Genomic DNA, 18,984 nt, shown 5'->3' on the forward strand with positions numbered 1-18,984 from the left:
AAAATGCTCAAAGCTTTGAATGCAGCCTTGCTGTAAACTAACCTTTCTGAACCCGGGGATCCATGAAGCCATAGGGTTCCTCCAGAGGCTGCGCAAGAAAAAAAAAATAACCTAGGAAAAATGCTCAAAGACGCTACACTCAGATGGTGCCTGCATAGTTCAATCTGTAGTATGTCCAATTCCACTTTGCAGAGCCACCAGCATGACACCAATGATCTTTTTAGTGGTCTGTAATGAGGGAGGCGCTTTCCACTGACCATTACTGTAAGATGGGCATTGTTTTCATGCACCACCACAGTAAGGGGCATTTCTCCCACTGACCACCAATCTAAGGGGCATTAATCCCACTGATCCCCCCATGAATTCTTTTTAGCAGGGGTTCCCTGACAATTGAGTCTTTAAAAGGTTCATCTGGGGTAAAAAGGTCGGGAAAGGCTATTCTAAACATACAGTGTGTAACTCATTTCATTATCTGTTTCTACCCATTACCCTTCTAAACTGTAAGCTTATATGATACATCTAGAGTACCATTCTGCTGCATATTTTTTTTTTTGCTAATCATTTGTATTTATCTTTCACTTGTAATGTATTATCTATTTAACTCTCTTATTTGTACCACTTACTTCATACTGAGTCGCCAGAGGTGAGAAGTTGTGAAATGATTATCATTATAAGCCTTAGTAACTTTACCATGAGACAAATATAAAGATATACTTTAAAGAAATTCTGATGTATATTCATGTCACTTGTATAAAAGTGGTTAAGGAGAAAAACTGTAGAAACCTTGTGAAATGTAACTCCTGTAATATTTTTCCACTGCAGGTCGCAGGTCACAGATGGTGTACAATCAAAGGTATAACTTTAGCCACAGTGCCTACAAAACTGTTATAGGGTTCAGAGGCACTCGAAGTTTAGACCAACGCTGTCTGCTGCTTGATTATTCACCTAGATAGCAAAAGCTTTCAGGACTAAGGGCAACTATATTATAGGGTTTTGAGAATAATTTGTTTACTTTTCCTTGATTTTGCCTCTTCTATCTCCAATCCCTTTCCTATCATATGGTCCTCCCGATTCCTTTCCTCCTGCCTCCACCTGGTTCCCATTCCCCCCTTTTTTCCACACTATTTTCCTCACTTCGTAATGACTAGTCTAATTAAAAAAGAAAACATCTAATATAACCCAACTTAATGTTTGTTTTCATCCTATCGTTCCGTTTAGTCCGCCTGTTGTAACCCCATAATTGCTGTGCCAACCCGTTGCATACCACAAGCATTGAACGTGCTAGTAGGGTGCTTATGGTGCCTCTCCATTCCAATGAATAGCTTGGGTTCATTGGCAGTACTCTCTTCTGAATGCAACAGAAGCGATAGGTGCATGGAGGGGCACTTAAAACATTGTTCAACCACACATTTTTATGCCCCCACAACTGCAAGTCTAAAGGAGCACTTTGGCCCCAATTACATTTGATGTTAAAAACCTTCCATCTTACAACACCAAATGAACCTTTGCATTTTTTAACCAGAATATACCTTACTGCAGGGATCCTCAAACTACGGCCCTTGTGTAGCTGTTGTGGAACTACACATCCCATGAGGCATCTAAAAACTATTTTACAGACATGACTAAGCATGATGGGAATTGTAGTTCCTGAACAACTGGAGGGCCATAGTTTGAAGACCCCTGCTTTACTGCAATGACTTCCGATAATAATATTAAAAAACAATGGATCAAAAAATAATTATTTTGCTGGATTAATTCTCATTGTTTCTTATGTGGGAATGCTGTGTAGGTGGTTGGTTGAAGCATCAGGAGGCCCTATAAGGCCCAATCATCTACATATATACCCATAAACAAAGCTCCTGAATATATGTCAACTCCAGCTTCTCACCTGAGAGTCACAATGATGGCTGAGGGTTGTGCACATGCTGTGATGAGAGTAACGATAAAGAGAAATATCAGAAATGGAATGAGCGTATTGCAGGTTCGATCGCATTTCCCCGACACTGCATAACCATTTTCATGCAGATAGGTCTTTACAATGACCACTCGGAGTTGGCTGCGTTGGCCCACTGTGGGTGGAGTGATGACCTGCCGACTTTGGACACAGGCGCATTCAGTATAATTTCTTACCTGCAACAGACACAAGAAGGAAGAGTTATATTTGATGTTTATATAAAATAACTGTGCTGATATTGTGGAAAGGGTGTAGTCACTGGTTGTCTGGTTATGGTGCATCTGAAGGGATGAGGGCAGGCAAACTGACAAGTTAGGACTTTTGGCACCTTACTGTAATGTACTGTTAGGTTAGGCTGCGGAAGAGGTTGTTTAGTGAGCTCAGTAGTTTAAGTAGAAACGTACACATGCATGAGTCAGTAGAGAGTCATCTGCCTTTGTTTTCCATTACTTTTAACTCGGCGGTGTATGTTTCCGGGTTTCCTTCTCACTTTTATTTAGCAAGCAGAACAGAACAGCTTTTTCCACATCCAACAGAAGAGCAAAACCAGGGCTTTGGCCAGCTGGCAAGCTCTACTCTCATAGGCTCAAACACACGCTGTAATCAGGAACCTTTTTCAAACACTTCTGTTCCTTCCAAGACTGGAAAACCTTGCATGGAGTGGTGGCCAGAAATCCCACCCTCACTCTACTTGGCCTAGGCTTCAGAGAACAAACCAACAGGATCCAAATTTTACTAAAAAAATAGCCTCTGCCTTGGCGGCAGGTATCAACTCCATATACATATTTCATACCCTGGGGTTATTGGTTCTTATACACCGCACTTTCAAAATACATTAAAACTATCATAACTAGTAAAGTATATTCTATTGATTGTCATTCTATTCTGTGGTGTTTCTGCTACAAACTGGTAGGCGCCCTTTAACTCATGACTAATATTAAATTAATTTCCTTAAACAGGGCAAGAAATGCTTCAGCACATTCCTAATAGAAATACGTTGTCCAGCTGGTAGTCAGTATGTCTAAGGTTAGACAACTTGGTGAGAGAATATACCTATCTTATTTCAATTGGTTACACTGATCCTTCTATATAAATAAATGCCAGTAACTAATTGGAAACAGGATCTGAGCTGCCAGGGCACATCAAGTCAAAGCCTGGAATGAGAACACTATTCTGTAAAAGCACAGCTGATATGATGACAGAAGGTACAGCCTTGTAATCAGTATCACAGTGAGGAGTAAAAGGTAGGAAGAACCAGAAAAGAGTTCTCACGGCTGTCCAGACAGACAGTGTCACAATAACCTAGCGTGGCGCAGGCTTCTCAGGTTGCCTTGGCTCGGCTTTGAATCACTGGAATGCCAACATGCCATGGACTTATATCCTGCATAGTGAAATCATCCCTGTCCAGAAAGTGATAGCTTCTCTGAACAGCTTTTAGGCCTGGCTGCCTTTCAAAATGCCTTTAGTTATTACAGGGTCCTCACTTCTCTCAGTCTCTGGAACAAGATCATAATAAATGATAAAAGGTATGTTGGACTCGTATGTTGGGACTGTTGATTACCATTAAAGTAAAAGTGAATCTGCAAGTAAATTGGTCAAGACAGAAATACAGGGACTGCCATTACTGACCTTCTGAAAATGTTAGTTAAGTGGCTGCACTGCTGAACCACTGACTTTAATATGTCCGACCTACTCACTTTGAGCAAATATGCAATCTATTCTTCTCACATAAAATCCTCAAATTTGCCTCCCACCCCTCCTGAACTAACCTGCACTTACACCCTCACCCCAATTCTTACTTGTGTAGCAGAGGTGTATCCTGTGCAAAGATTATCTGCACACTGAGCTCTTACTGACTTCTATAGGACTGTTGTAGATGCTGGAGCTGTTTCCTGGTATGGTCCCATACAAATGTTTGAGAGCAAGCCAGCACCGAAGAGGAATTCTACCCTACATGATATAAACCTTGCACAGGACTTGGGTTAATAATGCTACTGGGTATCTAAGAGGCTGGCGTAGGGGGTGCATGTTTGCTCAGGAGGAGTCAGGTAGCTTAGTGTCTTTTCTGGTAAAAGTATAGTTGTCCTTTAAGCCAAAGTGCCAGTATTAGATCTATGAAAAATCAATCTTCAGAAGGAGTGCTCAGCAATGGCAGTCTCTTTATTTCTCTCATGAAAGGTTAACTTTGTTAGATATTTATACTTTTACATTAAGGCTCCGTTCACATGTAGGCGTTTTGGGGGCGTTTTTCTGCTCTAGGATCAGCTCTCAAAATGCCCAACAAGACAAATCCTATTCATTTCAATGGCCCCTGTTCACATCTGAGCGTTTTGACGCTGTGAGCAAAACGCCCAACACTCAAAAAAGTACATGAGCTTCTTTTTTGGGCAGATTACAGGCGTTTTCCATTGGTCTCTATTCAATCTAAAAACGCCTGCACAAAAAACGCCTGTAAAACGCCTGCAAAAACACCCATAAAAACGCCTGAAAAAACGCCCATAAAAATGCCTGTAATAGCAACGCCAAGATGTGAACGTAGCCTAAATTGTAGACATAACTGTGAAATTGACCTGGCCTAAAATGTTTCTAAAGCAACAGTACTAAAGTGCAACCTCAAGTAAGGCCGGCGATAAAAAGGTTTTAATCTCGGCCAATTTAGCAGGAACCGGCCGAGATTCGAACCGGTAATTGTCAGGCTAAACGTACCAAGTTGAAAGATCGGTCAACTTCGGTACAATCAGCCTGTTAGATTCTCTTGCTATTATCACTAGCGGCTGCTTTAGCCACTAGCGATAATCACTGTCTTCTCCCGGTGGAGACAGCTTCCCCCGCCTGCCCCGTCCGGAGAAGACAATTGTCTGGCAGGAGGGATTTCCGCATCAACACTGTCAGTGTTGATGGGGGAATCGAGCAAATTTCTTTCGTGCAACCTGTGGAAAGAAAACTTGCTCTGTGTATGGCCAGCCTAAAGGCCCGTACACACGTGCAGAATGTCGGCCGAAAAGCTTCGGCCGACGACCGATCGGCTGATTGTAGGCTTGTTAGTATGATGCTTCCGACAGCCGACAGCGCACTTTCGGCCGAACAGAATCTGTCGTGCAAGCATTAAAATTTTTGTATGCCGACACCAGAGCGGCCGATTGTTCGCCCGTCAATACAGAATTCGGCCGACAGACAGCAGATTTGCAAGACTGGGCATGCTCAGAAAAGAAAAACACAGGGAAAGTTAACCATCACATGACATCACTTCTGCAGTCGGCTGTAGTCGGCGGACAAAATTCTTGTGCAGTCTTTTGCACTTTTCAACAGACACGACAGCCCGGGGACAAAAGACGGCCAATCGTTCGGCCGACGATCTGCACGTGTGTACGGGGCATTAGTCTTAAAATCAGTCTTTATGTACCCTTTGGAGTCCTCATAGATCAGAAGCAGTACATAAGTCCTCAACTTCTGCCTAAGAGAAAACTATTCTTTCACTTCCAGTGATAAGTCCCACTCCTGTCATTCAACTTTCTAATAACAAAGCTTTCACTGCACTGAAAGTCTGCCATTTAATAAGTTAATGGCAGGGGGTTGGCTTGGCCTTGTCTACCTGGCTTTATCTTACCTAGGGAAGAAGTACATGCACAGCATGAGGAGATCCACAGGGAATTGATTTGAAAACTAAAGCTGGCCAATATGTTATTAGATTTTTATAAGAACATTTGTACAAACATTTGTATGAAAATTCCAAGCACATTCAAAGATTTGTCAAATGTTGTTCCAAAATACTTTAAAATTTCATTAGATTTCGATATTCAATTTTGACGATGACGAATGGACTTTACAGAAACAAAAAACACTTACACTGTTAGAACTTCCTGTTAGAAAAAGAAGGACTAACGATTAGAAAATCAAACAAAGGCTCTTAAAGGGGTTGTAAAGGCAGAAGGTTTTTCATCTTAATGCATTCTATACAATAAGATAAAAAAAACCTTCTGTGTGCAGCAGCCCCCCTCAGCCCCCTATAACTTACCTGAGCCCCATCTTGATCCAGAAATGTTGCACGAGAGCCACAAAGTCCCTTGATTCTCCCTCCTAATAGGCTGAGACAGCAGTGAGCACCATTGGCTCCCGCTGCTGTCAATCAAAGTCAGTTAGTCAAAGAGGAGAGAGAGGGGCCAGGGCTGAGCCGCAGTTCCATGCCTGAATAGACACACAGAGCAGTGGCTTGGCTCGGGTGCCCCCATAGCAAGGGGCCAGGAGCACCGGTGAGGGACCCAAAAAGAGGAGGATCTGGGCTGCTCTGTGCAAAACCACTGCACAGATCATGAAAGTATAACATGTTTGTTTAAAAAACAACATGACTTTAACCGCTTGCCGCCCGCCCGCCGTCATATGACGGTGGAGCGGTGCGACCATTGTTCTGGGCCGCTGTCATATGACGGCGGCACTTTCAGCAGGGCAGGCGCGCGATCGCGTGCGCACCGCCCTGCACTGCCGATGTCGGGGTGTCCCCGGGACACCCCCCGTCACTGGCAGGGGGGAAACAGCCAATGGGCATGGCTGTTTCCCACGTGATCGGCTGTGTTCCCATGACACAGCCGAACCCACAATAGAGGAGCCCACAAGATGACCGCGCATGCGCGATCGGGAGCGTGCAGCGCGGTCATGTCGGTGGCTCTGTGTTCCCTAGGAACACAGCTAGTCACCGGCGGTAGTAAACAGTCACTGACAGTGACTGTTTACTATGTGATCAGCTGTGAATCCATTCACAGCCGATCACAAAATGTAAACAGAGCAGTAACTGACTGTTACTAGCTCTTCTCTCCTCACACAGTTTCCAGTGTGAGGAGAGCAGAGCTAGAAATAGTGAGTTACTGCTCTGTACACATGTCACAATGTAAAAGCACACAAAAAATGTCCCCACACAGTCCTTAGCCCCCCCCCCCAATTGCACCTGTCACCCAACAGTCACCTCATCAGTGCCCAGAAATTGACACCCATAAGGCTACGTTCACATGTGAGCGTAGCGATCGCAGGCAGAATCACCGTGATTCTGCCTGCGATCCGGAAATCATTGCAAATCGCGGGGCGCCTGTGCGTTGCCCGTGATTTGCAATAGCACCCCAAACGCTGTGCGATGTTGCCGTGATTTCCGCCTGCCGAATCGCAGTAACATCGCGCAAACAACGCATGCCGCCCAAAAAAGGTACAAGAGTTTCACCCTACTCACCCTACTCACCCTACTGCGCAGCCGCCGGCGTCATTCGGGACGCCTTATAGCAGACGGCTCACGGGGTTCACTCGCAGAGGATGTCCACGCCGAGGTGAACAAGACGAAGGTAAGTATATGATCTCCATTTCTAACATACCCAGCACAACTATACTCTGAGGGGTCTTCATATTTGCACACTATGTACTCATGCATGTGATTTATGCATCGGCTGATGATGCATGCTATTGCCATCTAAGATGCCTCTTTTTTTCAATCTTTGCTGTATTTTACACTGCATGAATTCTACTATCACCTTCTCCTCATTCACGGGTTTCTTTACCATGATAAATGCTCTGACTGCAACAATGTCTGTCTCACCTGTGGTTTCATGATATGGACACCCATAGGGTTTAATATTAGCAATACTGATTGGATTTAATTTTTTCCCAGACAACTATTTCACTTATATTACTATTATACAAGTCCTGCCATATCTGCCCAGGTGATATACAGATTGACTACTTTGCATTTTTTATGGCTATCCATTCTATGGCATCCCACCTGATCCTCACTTGTCCTTTTTTAACTATCACGTTTACACATGCTCTTTTCTTTATGATACGCATGTTTTGCATATCCCATCATTCACTTATGGTCTTGTGACCCCTCCTTCTATCACCACCAACTACCCCACCTCCCCCCTCCCTTCCTCCCCCTCATTGCCCATATTTGTCCACTTATATTTTTCCCCCTCCAGGAGAATATCCACGTCAGACAATTGCCCTACTCTTTACACCGTATTTACCTTCTGCCATGAATATAATGTACTTTACAGAGGTATGTGAGAAGTATTTCCCTCTCTGTCAAACAACTCCAATTTGCTCCATATTATGTACATCTGAGATTTTACTCACTTCCCCTCACTCTATCATTATTTCAGTGCTATTTTGGGACTCGTTTGAGCGACATCTTTACCTCTAAGCTATTTGGACCAGTGACGGATCACTGTGGTGATCTCGATCCGGTCAGCTTCCGCCTACATTGGTCTATTCTGTTGCTATCTTTCCAATGAATATTGTTCTTGTAGCCCCTGACATCCTCTCATCGGTTGACACCGATTTTAATCGACAGCCCAGTTGCCCCTACTAAGAAGTCCCCCTTGTGGTAGGTATCAGCCTTCAAAAATCTAAAAAGAGTGTTATATTCTTTTTAAATGCACATTATATACTGTTTAATCTTTGATGTCATAAGACTCGTGAATTTGACAATATTGATATGCAATGTGTTATATTCGTTATAAATGCATACTATATACTGTTTAATCTTTGATGTCATAAGATTCATGAATTTGACAATACTAATATGCAATTTATACTCATAAATAGGTTGACATTGTGTACTGAACTCTGGTTGACCCCTGATGAAGGGTTTATAACCCGAAACGCGTAGGGTCTTGTCCGGTTCATCCTACCAATGACACCCAAGGGTCTTCTGTACGGATACTGGTCTGTCAACACTTGCAAGGTTTTTTAATTGTGTGTCTATCTTGTTTTAGACATATACGTTGTATAATTTTTGTGTTTTGTGCAATAAAATTGTTTTGTACCCATACAATTTTCGTATTCTTGTTCAGTGTGCATGTGGCATATAAAGTCCCACACCATTGGGGGATTTTCCTTTTCCTATTAATCGGGATGATGGCCACCCACACTGGGTATTGAGTGATAGGTTCTACCTAATCTAACAGTCACCTCATCAGTGCCCAGAAACTGACACCCATAAGGCTACGTTCACATGTGAGCGTAGCGATCGCAGGCAGAATCACCGCGATTCTGCCTGCGATCCGGAAATCATTGCAAATCGCGGGGCGCCTGTGCGTTGCCCGTGATTTGTAATAGCACCCCAAACACTGTGCGATGTTGCCGTGATTTCCGCCTGCCGAATCGCAGTAACATCGCGCAAACAACGCATGCCGCCCAAAAAAGGTACAAGAGTTTCTTTGGGGCGTCATACGTTGTTTGCGCGATGTTACCGCGATTCGGCAGGCGGAAATCGCGGCAACATCGATAGCGTTTGGGGTGCTATTGCAAACCACGGGCAACGCACAGGCGCCCCGCGATTTGCAATGATTTCCGGATCGCGGGCAGAATCGCGGTGATTCTGCCCATGATCGCTACGCTCACATGTGAACATAGCCTAAAGTTCACCGGTCACCAGAGACTGCCATCAGTACCGCCGTGCACCATCGCCCGTCACCTGTCACCCATCGGTGACCATCACCCGTCACCTGTCACCCCATCAGTCATCGTCACCTGTCACCCCATCAGTGATCGTCATCTGTCACCCCATCAATCATCGTCACTTGTCACCCCATCAGTGATCGTCATCTGTCACCCCATCAGTGATCGTCATCCCTCACCCCATCAGTGATCGTCATCTGTCACCCCATCAGTGATCGTCATCTCTCACCTCATCAATCATCGTCACCTGTCACCCCATCAGTGATCGTCATCTGTCAACCCATCAACCATCGTCGCCTGTCACCCCATCAGTCATCGTCACCTGTCACCCAATCAGTCATCGTCATCTGTCACCCCATTAGTCATCGTCACCTGTCACCCTATCAGTCATCGTCACCTGTCAACGATGTATTTTGGGGTGCAATTTTTGCTATATACTGTACATGCAACCACTTACCGACCGCCTAACGACTATATACGTCGGCCATTAAAAGCTAAATACTGGGGTTATGACAGCAGATAGCCCCCATAACCCCGGTATTTTTTTAAACGGCGGGCGGTTGGCTTTCAGATAAGGGTGGTCCCAGTGGCGGATTTGCCGCGGAATTACCCTTACGGTGCAGGGGAAGAGGTGCCCCCCCCTCCCGCCGCGTCCCAGACGTTTTCCCAGCTTACCGGACCCGCCGGCAGCGGAGAAAACTATCCGGTCCCGGATCCTCAGAGACAGGAAGTCGAGTGAGGGCAAGATGGCCCTCACTCGACTCTATGGTCTTGGAGGACCGGAGCTACGTCAAAAGTCGTTGCCTAGCAACCGGTTAAAAGGGCCGTTTTTTTTTTTTTTTTTTACTTTTACAACAATTTTTTTTTTTTTTTTTTCTTTTTTAGTGTAGTTGTGAGGTGTGAGGTCTTTTTGACCCCAGATCTCACAATAAAGAGGACCTGTCATGCCTATTTCTATTACAAGGGATGTTTACATTCCTTGTAATAGGAATAAAAATGATCAAAACATTTTTTTTTTAAACTGTGTAAAATAAAAAAATAATGAATAAAATAAATAGGAAAAAAAATGAAAGCGCCCTGTCCCCGTTAGCTCGCGTGTAGAAGCGAATGCATACGCAAGTCCCGCCCACATATGTAAACGGTGTTCAAACCACACATGTGAGGTATCGCCGCGATCGTTAGAGCGAGAGCAATTATTTGAGCTCTAGACCTCCTCTGTAACTCTAAACTAGTAACCTGTAGAAATTTTTAAAATGTTGCCTATGGGGATTTTTAAGTACCAATGTTTGGCGCCATTCTGTGAGCGTGCGCAATTTTGAAGCATGACATGTTGGGTATCTAATTACTCTGCGTAACATTATCTTTCATATTATGGAAAAAAATTGGGCTAAATTAACTGTTTACTTATATTTTAATTTAAAAAAGTGAATATTTTTCAAAAAAATTGCATTTGGAAGACTGCTGCACAAATATGGTGTGATTAAAAAATATTACAACAATCTCCATTTTATTCTCTAGGGTCTCTGCTAAAAAAAATATATAATGTTTGGGGGTTCTAAGTAGTTTTCTAGCAAAAAAAATGATTTTAGCTTGTAAACATCAAGTGTCAAAAATAGGCCCAGTCTTAAAGTGGATAAATGGACAACTTTGTGTAAAGTGCTACTTGGATGTTAGGCCTATGTATGTGGCCAGGCTGTGAAAAAGTGTCACACATGTGGTATCGCCATACTCAGGAGGAATAGCAGAATGTATTTTGGGGTGCAATTGTTGCTATGTACATGCTATGTGTTGGAAATATTTCATAAATGGACAACTTTGTGTAAAAAAAAATGCATTTTCCTTTTCTTTCCACATTTTCCAAAAACTTGTGGAAAAAAATGACACGTTCAAAAGACTCATTATGCCTCATAAATTATACGTTGGGGTGTTTGCTTTCCAAAATGGGGTAATTTTTATGGGGGTTTCCATTGTCCTGGTGCTCCAGGGCCTTCAAAAGTGCCATAGGTTGTCAGGAAATTATATGTGTAATTTATGCTCCTAGAATGCCGGACGGTGTTACTTGGATGTTAGGCCTCTGTATGTGGCCAGGCTGTGAAAAAGTCTCACACATGTGGTATCACCATACTCAGGAGGAGTAGTAGAATGTGTTTTGGGGTGTAGTTCCAAGTACAGTGGAACCTTGGTTTACGAGTATAATTCGTTCCAGCAGCTTGCTTGTAATCCAAAACACTCGTATATCAAAGCAAGTTTTCCCATAGGAAAGCATTGAAACTCAGATGATTCGTTCCACAAGCATTTATAGTAATATAAAGATATGCTGTTATATATAAAGTAGTACATTACTGTACAGTATAAGTATGCCATCTCCTTTGTTAAACATTATGTGTCCCTGTGTTCGTGCTGTACATAACAGATGCCGATTATACTGTATTAGTGCTTGTCTGGCTGTTCACTCACTTCACTGCAGCCCTCTGCTTCCTCCTCCCCTCCTCCTCAGATGACGTCACAAGGAGTGATCGGCCCCTCCCGCCGGGTAGAGCACAGAGCCGAGGTGAGAGAGAGGCAGAGAAACGAGGAGACACATACATACAGTAAGTGCAGGGACACTCTGAAACAATATAAATTGGCATGTTTATACACTGTACAAGCACTGGGACACATAATGGTATGTGAGAGGGTGCATTAACAGAGGGGATGGCATGCTTTTAGAGTATAAAACTGCTTGTATATCAAGACAGTGCTCGTATACCAAGACAGTTTTTTAAAAAAAATGTTGCTCGTCTTTCAAAACGTTCGTAAACAAAGGTACTCGTAAACCAAGGTTCCACTGTATACATATGCTGTGTGAGAGAAATAACCTGTTAATACGTCAATTTGTAAAAAAAAAAAAAAAATCTTCATTTTGCAAAGAATTGTGGGTACAACTTCAAAAACTCACCATGCCCCTTATTAAATACCTTGGAATGTCTACTTTCCAAAAAGGGGTCGTTTGGGGGGTATTTGTACTTTCCTGACCTTTTAGTGTCTCAAGAAATGAGATAGGCCTTCAGTACATCAGGTGTGATCAAGTGTGATCAATTTTCAATGAATAGCACCATAGCTTGTGGACTCTATAACTTTCACAAAGACCTAATAATATATACTTATTTGGGTTATTTTTACCAAAGATAAGTAGCAGTATAAATTTTGGCCAAAATTTGTGAAGAAAAATTACTAATTTGCAAAATTTTATGACAGAAACAAAGAAAAATGCGTTTTTTCACGATATTTTCAGTCTTTTTTTATTTATAGCACAAAAAATAAAAAACCCAGTAGTGATTAAATACCATCAAAAGAAAGCTCTATTTGTGTGAAGAAAAGGACACAAATTTTTTATGGGTACAGTGTTGCATGACTGAGTAATTGTCATTCAAAGTGTGAGAGCGCTGAAAGCTGAAAATCGGTCTGGGCAGGAAGGGGGTGAAAGTGCACTGTAGGCAAGTGGTTAATGTCACTTTAAGATAAAACATTTCTAACAGAATTCTTTTAGTGTATGGCTAGCATAACACAGATACTACATTGTAACCATTCTACAACACATGTTACTTGTGACATGTTTTAGGCCCTGAGAGGCTCACTTTAAATCATGTGCTGGAAAACTGTAACCATAATTGTTTAATCTATTGGTGCCTAGAATTAAATGGCCCTTACAATGCAGCATTTCAACCACTGGGAGCTCTGTATCCTCTCCACCAGGACAAGAACCTGCTCTGTGATGAAGTTGGGTGTAAGTTTGAGCTTTAGGTTGGCCACTATTTCCTATAAGACACCTAGTTGTAGCAAACTAGATATGAATGCAATTAGCTTACATCGTTCTCTATGTTACCTGTAGATTTAAAGTGCATCTAAATCCTAAAAATTAACATATCTTTTCTGTTCCCCTTTATGCTGTTAAATATACAACTGAAATAGTTTTGTTGTATTTGTTTGATATGGTTAAAAAAACATCTGTCAATCCTGCCAGAAATATTGGGAGCTGATAACTCCCTGTGCTCTCTATACAATAAACCTCAGATACCTCTTTAATCCCTTTTGGGGACTTTTCAGGTACTCCTAAGTGTAAGCAAAGATACCGGAATATACAGTGCCTTGCGAAAGTATTCGGCCCCCTTGAACTTTTCGACTTTTTGCCACATTTCAGGCTTCAAACATAAAGATATAAAACTGTAATTTTTTGTGAAGAATCAACAACAAGTGGGACACAATCATGAAGTGGAACGAAATTTATTGGACATTTCCAACTTTTTTAACAAATAAAAAACTGAAAAATTGGGCGTGCAAAATTATTCAGCCCCCTTAAGTTAATACTTTGTAGCCCCACCTTTTGCTGCGATTACGGCTGTAAGTCGCTTGAGGTATGTCTCTATCAGTTTTGCACATTGAGAGACTGAAATATTTGCCCATTCCTCCTTGCAAAACAGCTCGAGCTCAGTGAGGTTGGATGGAGAGCGTTTGTGAACAGCAGTTTTCAGTTCTTTCCACAGATTCTCGATTGGATTCAGGTCTGGACTTTGACTTGGCCATTCTAACACCTGGATATGTTTATTTGTGAACCATTCCATTGTAGATTTTGCTTTATGTTTTGGATCATTGTCTTGTTGGAAGACAAATCTCCGTCCCAGCCTCAGGTCTTTTGTAGACTCCATCAGGTTTTCTTCCAGAATGGTCCTGTATTTGGCTCCACCCATCTTCCCATCAATTTTAACCATCTTCCCTGTCCCTGCTGAAGAAAAGCAGGCCCAAACCATGATGCTGCCACCACCATGTTTGACAGTGGGGATGGTGTGTTCAGGGTGACGAGCTGTGTTGTTTTTACGCCAAACATAACGTTTTGCATTGTTGCCAAAAAGTTTGATTTTGGTTTCATCTGACCAGAGCACCTTCTTCCACATGTTTGGTGTGTCTCCCAGGTGGCTTGTGGCAAACTTAAACAACACTTTTTATGGATATCTTTAAGAAATGGCTTTCTTCTTGCCACTCTTCCATAAAGGCCAGATTTGTGCAGTATACGACTGATTGTTGTCCTATGGACAGAGTCTCCCACCTCAGCTGTAGATCTCTGCAGTTCATGCAGAGTGACTGCATCTCTGATTAGTCTTCTCCTTGTATGAGCTGAAAGTTTAGAGGGACGGCCAGGTCTTCGTAGATTGGCAGTGGTCTGATACTCCTTCCATTTCAATATTATCACTTGCACAGTGCTCCTTGGGATGTTTAAAGCTTGGGGAATCTTTTTGTATCCAAATCTGGGTTTAAACTTCTCCACAACAGTATCTTGGACCTGCCTGGTGTGTTCCTTGTTCTTCATGATGCTCTCTGCGCTTTAAACGGACCTCTGAGACTATCACAGTGCAGGTTCATTTATACAGAGACTTGATTACACACAGGTGGATTCTATTTATCATCATTAGTCATTTAGGTCAACATTGGATCATTCAGAGATCCTCACTGAACTTCTGGAGAGAGTTTGCTGCACTGAAAGTAAAGGGGCTGAATAATTTTGCACGCCCAATTTTTCAGTTTTTTATTTGTTAACAAAGTTTGAAATATCCAATAAATTTCATTCCACTTCATGATTGTGTCCCACTGGTTGTTGATTCTTCACAAAAAATTACACTTTTATATCTTTATGTTTGAAAACTGAAATGTGGCAAAAGGTCGCAAAGTTCAAGGGGGCCGAATACTTTCGCAAGGCACTGTACTTAAGACATAATAGGTTTGTGTTGGATGTAACAGGCCTTTTATGGGACTTTTATGGGATTATATTTATTGTATTTGTGTATGTAATAAAAATGAGTGAATTTGAATATATTCTTTTATCTTTGCATGCACTTAGGGGAACCTGAAAATCGAGTTGTTAAAGTATTTTGCACCAATATATTCAGGGATGTTGGTAACGTTATGGGATTTATTTCCTCTTGTAATCATCCTGTAATCTTTGCCTATGCTGACTATTATCATATTGTTCTTAGCGAGCTCCAAGAACTGAAGAACCATGTCCCTCTATGTTATGGACTATAAGAGATGGACAGGGTTTCTGTGGTCCTTTCTTGTATCTGTTATTCTAAGAGTAATGCACACTGGGTGTTTGAATTTTTCCTCTGAATACCTTTTACACCTGCCAGGAAAAAGGAGCTTAAAAAAACATACCTAAAGCATTTTAGCACCTTTAGATTCTATTGGCCAACATATATATATTTCGGGCTACTGAAATGAATAAACACTTAAACGCTAAATGTGTCTAGCATTCAGGCGCATTTACATTTAGGGACATCAAGCGTTTTTTTCTGCCCAAAAGCTCCTCTCCTAAACGTGCTGGTGATGAGTTTTTCTCAGCCTGTTAGACACTCCTCTTCTAATATGCCTGTATATGTGCATGAACCCATAGGCTAACAGAGGTGCATATACATGCAGAAAAAAAAATGCCAAATGTTTGTAAAAGCTGAGTTATTAAAGCCCAGTATGCATGAGCCCTAATACAGCAGAATGAGAAAGTGCTGTCATCTTTTTTCCAGCAAAAATATGTGCATTTATTGTTTTTTCCTTAAAAGTGAAGGCCAGCCATACACGATTTGAATCTCGGCCAGTTCATCAGGAACCAGCTGAGATTCAAACCGTTAATGGGCAGGCTGAATGTAGCAAGTTGATCGACTGATCAAATTTGATACAACCTGCCTGCCGAATTCTCTTGCGATTATTGTTAGCGTCTAATTTAGCCGCTAGCGATAATCAATGTTTTCTCCCGGCGGAAGAAGACAATTGCTGATTCCCCTGTCAGCACTGTCTGTGTTGATGGGGGAATCGTGCAAATTTATTTTCTGCAACCACAGGTTGCAAAGAAATTTGCACCGTGTATGGCCACAGCCTTACCCTTTAACCAAGCTCAATAACTGAAGACTAAAACTTCCACATGACCTCCTTTCTTTCTCTCTCTATGTTATATTGTATATCAATTCCAAAATCAGGGGCCATACAGGTGATGTTTGCAGTTATCTGAGTCATGATTTTGGCCTTCGATATGTAATACGGCAATGGACATCGAAACAATTTTTATACTAATGACCTGGACCGTGACCTGTCTGTTATGAACATGTCTAGTATTACCTTGGATGCATGTGTTTATGTTACAGATGCATCAGTTGTATCTAAGGAATTGTATTTCTCCTTTATCTTTCACATATCTGTATTCTGTATTCTTAAAGTGATTGTAAAGTCTATTTTTTGAAAAAAATAATTAACAGGTTTATATTTACATGCCCTGTGCAATGATATTGCACAGAATTGCCCCAAACCTCCTCTTCTGGAGTCCCCACTGGCAATCTTGGCTCCTCCTGTTCTGTGTCTACCCCGATAGCAAGCCGTTTGTGGGCTCGCTCTCGAGCCAGGTTATGTGTTCCAAAGCCCCACCCCCTTTCCATCTGCTCCCCAGATTTGACTGACAGCAGCTGCTGTTCTCAGCAAAGCTGAGGGAGGGAGAGAAGACTTGCAGCTGGGCACAGCACTGGATTGATATAGGAGTCAGGTAAGTGATGAGGTGGAGGAGGGGGCAACGCACAGTGGAAGGTTATTTTACCTTAATGCAGAAAATGCATTAAATTAAAAAAAAACTTCAGAATTTAGAACCACCTTAAGAAATTGAAAGTGGTTTGTTCTTTTTTTTTTTTCAACAAATACATTTTATTGATACATTTGGAAAAGATACAGTAGGTTCATTCTATGCAAAAACCCAAATAAACCTTCAAAGTGCACCCCCCCTTATACTCACCATATACTCATCTGAGCCCAATCCCAATCCAGTGATGTGCCCTAGAACAGTCGTTTCTGTCAATCACAGCCAGTGAGGAGCGAGTGGGGGGCAGGGCTGAGCCGCGCTCTGTGTGTCTCCTAGACACACAGAGAAGACACACAGAGGTGGCTTGGAAGCGAGCATGCAAAAGTGCCCCCAGATAAAGCAGCTTGCTATGGGGCACTCAGCAGGGGGGAGGGACCATAAACGCCAGCAGGGGACCTGTGAATAGGAGGATCAGGGCTGTTCAGTGCAAAACCACTGAACAGAGCAGGTACTGTACGTATGACATGTTTTTTATTTTCAAACAAATCTGAACCTTCACTAACACTTTACAAAAACCTTCACGTTAAACTGAATACACCTTTTTATATCCCCTGATGCTGTGTTTATATTTGGGCTGCACTTTACTGGGCAAGTAGCTCAAGATTCTTCAACAGAAGACTGATGGCACTCCCACACCTACCTCTCAACTTTTCGTGGAGTAAAAAGTGGCCACTCAATTATTTTGATTCAGCAGGACAGCAACCCAAAAATGTATTATTTCTTGTCAAGCACTGTAATCCAGTTATGACATAGCAAGGTAGATCCGGCACTTGTTCGTTTTTTGAAGAAGATAACTCCACACAGCACAGATAAAACCAAAAGCCAACACTCATCTCTCACTCTGACAACAAGCTTTGTCTCAGTCTCGCATTCTGAAACTTATGAATAGGGTGAATAGAACAGTAAGAACCATTTTCCATTGAAGAGCAGGCATTTGTAAAGCTCAAAGAAGTATGCCTAATTCATTGTAGGCAAATGTGTTGATGGGCTTTTATTTACATCAGACAGGTTTTTCATTCCCATACAGGTCTTTGCACATTCTAAAATTATGAATAGGGTGAATAGAACTGTAGGAATAATTTTTCTATTAAAGAGGAGGCATTGGTGAAGGTCTGGGAATTATGCCTAATTCAGTGCAGGCAAATGTGTGTTAGGGCCTGTGTCAATGGGCTTTTGTTCGCAACAGACAGGTTTTACATTCCCCTACAGATCTATAGAAATGCCAGACCTGCTTGTAACAGGTTAGATGGAGCTCAACAGCAGGTAATGTGCACATGCCATTGACATCTGAATGATTTCAGAGATATCTTAAAGCGGAGTTCCACCCGAAATTTATACTTACCTCCATCTTCTCGCTCCCGGTCACCTGAAAAACAAATGGATAATCGCAATTTTTTTTTTTTTTCACTTACCTTTTTGAGAAAATATACTCACCTTACTTCCTTCTTCCTCCCCTCGGCGGCCACGGCGATTCGTCACTTCCTGGCTTTTGCAATGATTCCTGGGAGCTGAACGTCATCGCTCCCAGGAATCATTGCGCCTGCACCGGCCCCGACGTCAGTTCCGGGGCGCGCGCGTCATTCCCTTCTAAACAGCTTCTGGGCATGCCCAGAAGCTGTGGAGGGATGACGCGCGCGACCCGGAAGTGACGTCGGGGCCGGTGCAGTGCATCGTGGGACCGAAGAAGGAGGAAGAGGACCGAAGAGGACACGGAAGAGGATCGCGCTGGCTTCAAGCTGCCCACACCCGAGATGGCAGCGCTGGAGAAGACAATTTCAAGGTAAGTATTTCTCCTGAAAGGTAAGTGCAACCCGGGACAGATCAGAGGCTAGCCATTGTGGAATGTGCTAGCCCTGACTGTCCCGGGGGTATTTTTATAAAAAAATGTATAACTAGGGTGGAACTCCGCTTTAAACCGATGTCAATCTGATGCCATCAACACAAG

General features: G+C 42.6%; 1 protein-coding gene across 1 annotated transcript in view; it reads right to left on the reverse strand.

Annotated features, from left to right (window-relative positions):
• Positions 1-18,984, reverse strand: part of SLCO5A1 (solute carrier organic anion transporter family member 5A1) — a 140,919-nt gene that overhangs the window by 33,644 nt on the left and 88,291 nt on the right. Inside the window, exon 7 of the mRNA XM_082259564.1 lies at positions 1,889-2,130. Coding sequence (XP_082115690.1) covers positions 1,889-2,130 — 242 coding nt within the window. The remainder of the gene's footprint in view (positions 1-1,888; positions 2,131-18,984) is intronic.

Source organism: Pelophylax lessonae, assembly GCF_965119305.1.
Source record: "Pelophylax lessonae genome assembly, chromosome: 5".
NCBI lineage: Eukaryota > Metazoa > Chordata > Amphibia > Anura > Ranidae > Pelophylax > Pelophylax lessonae.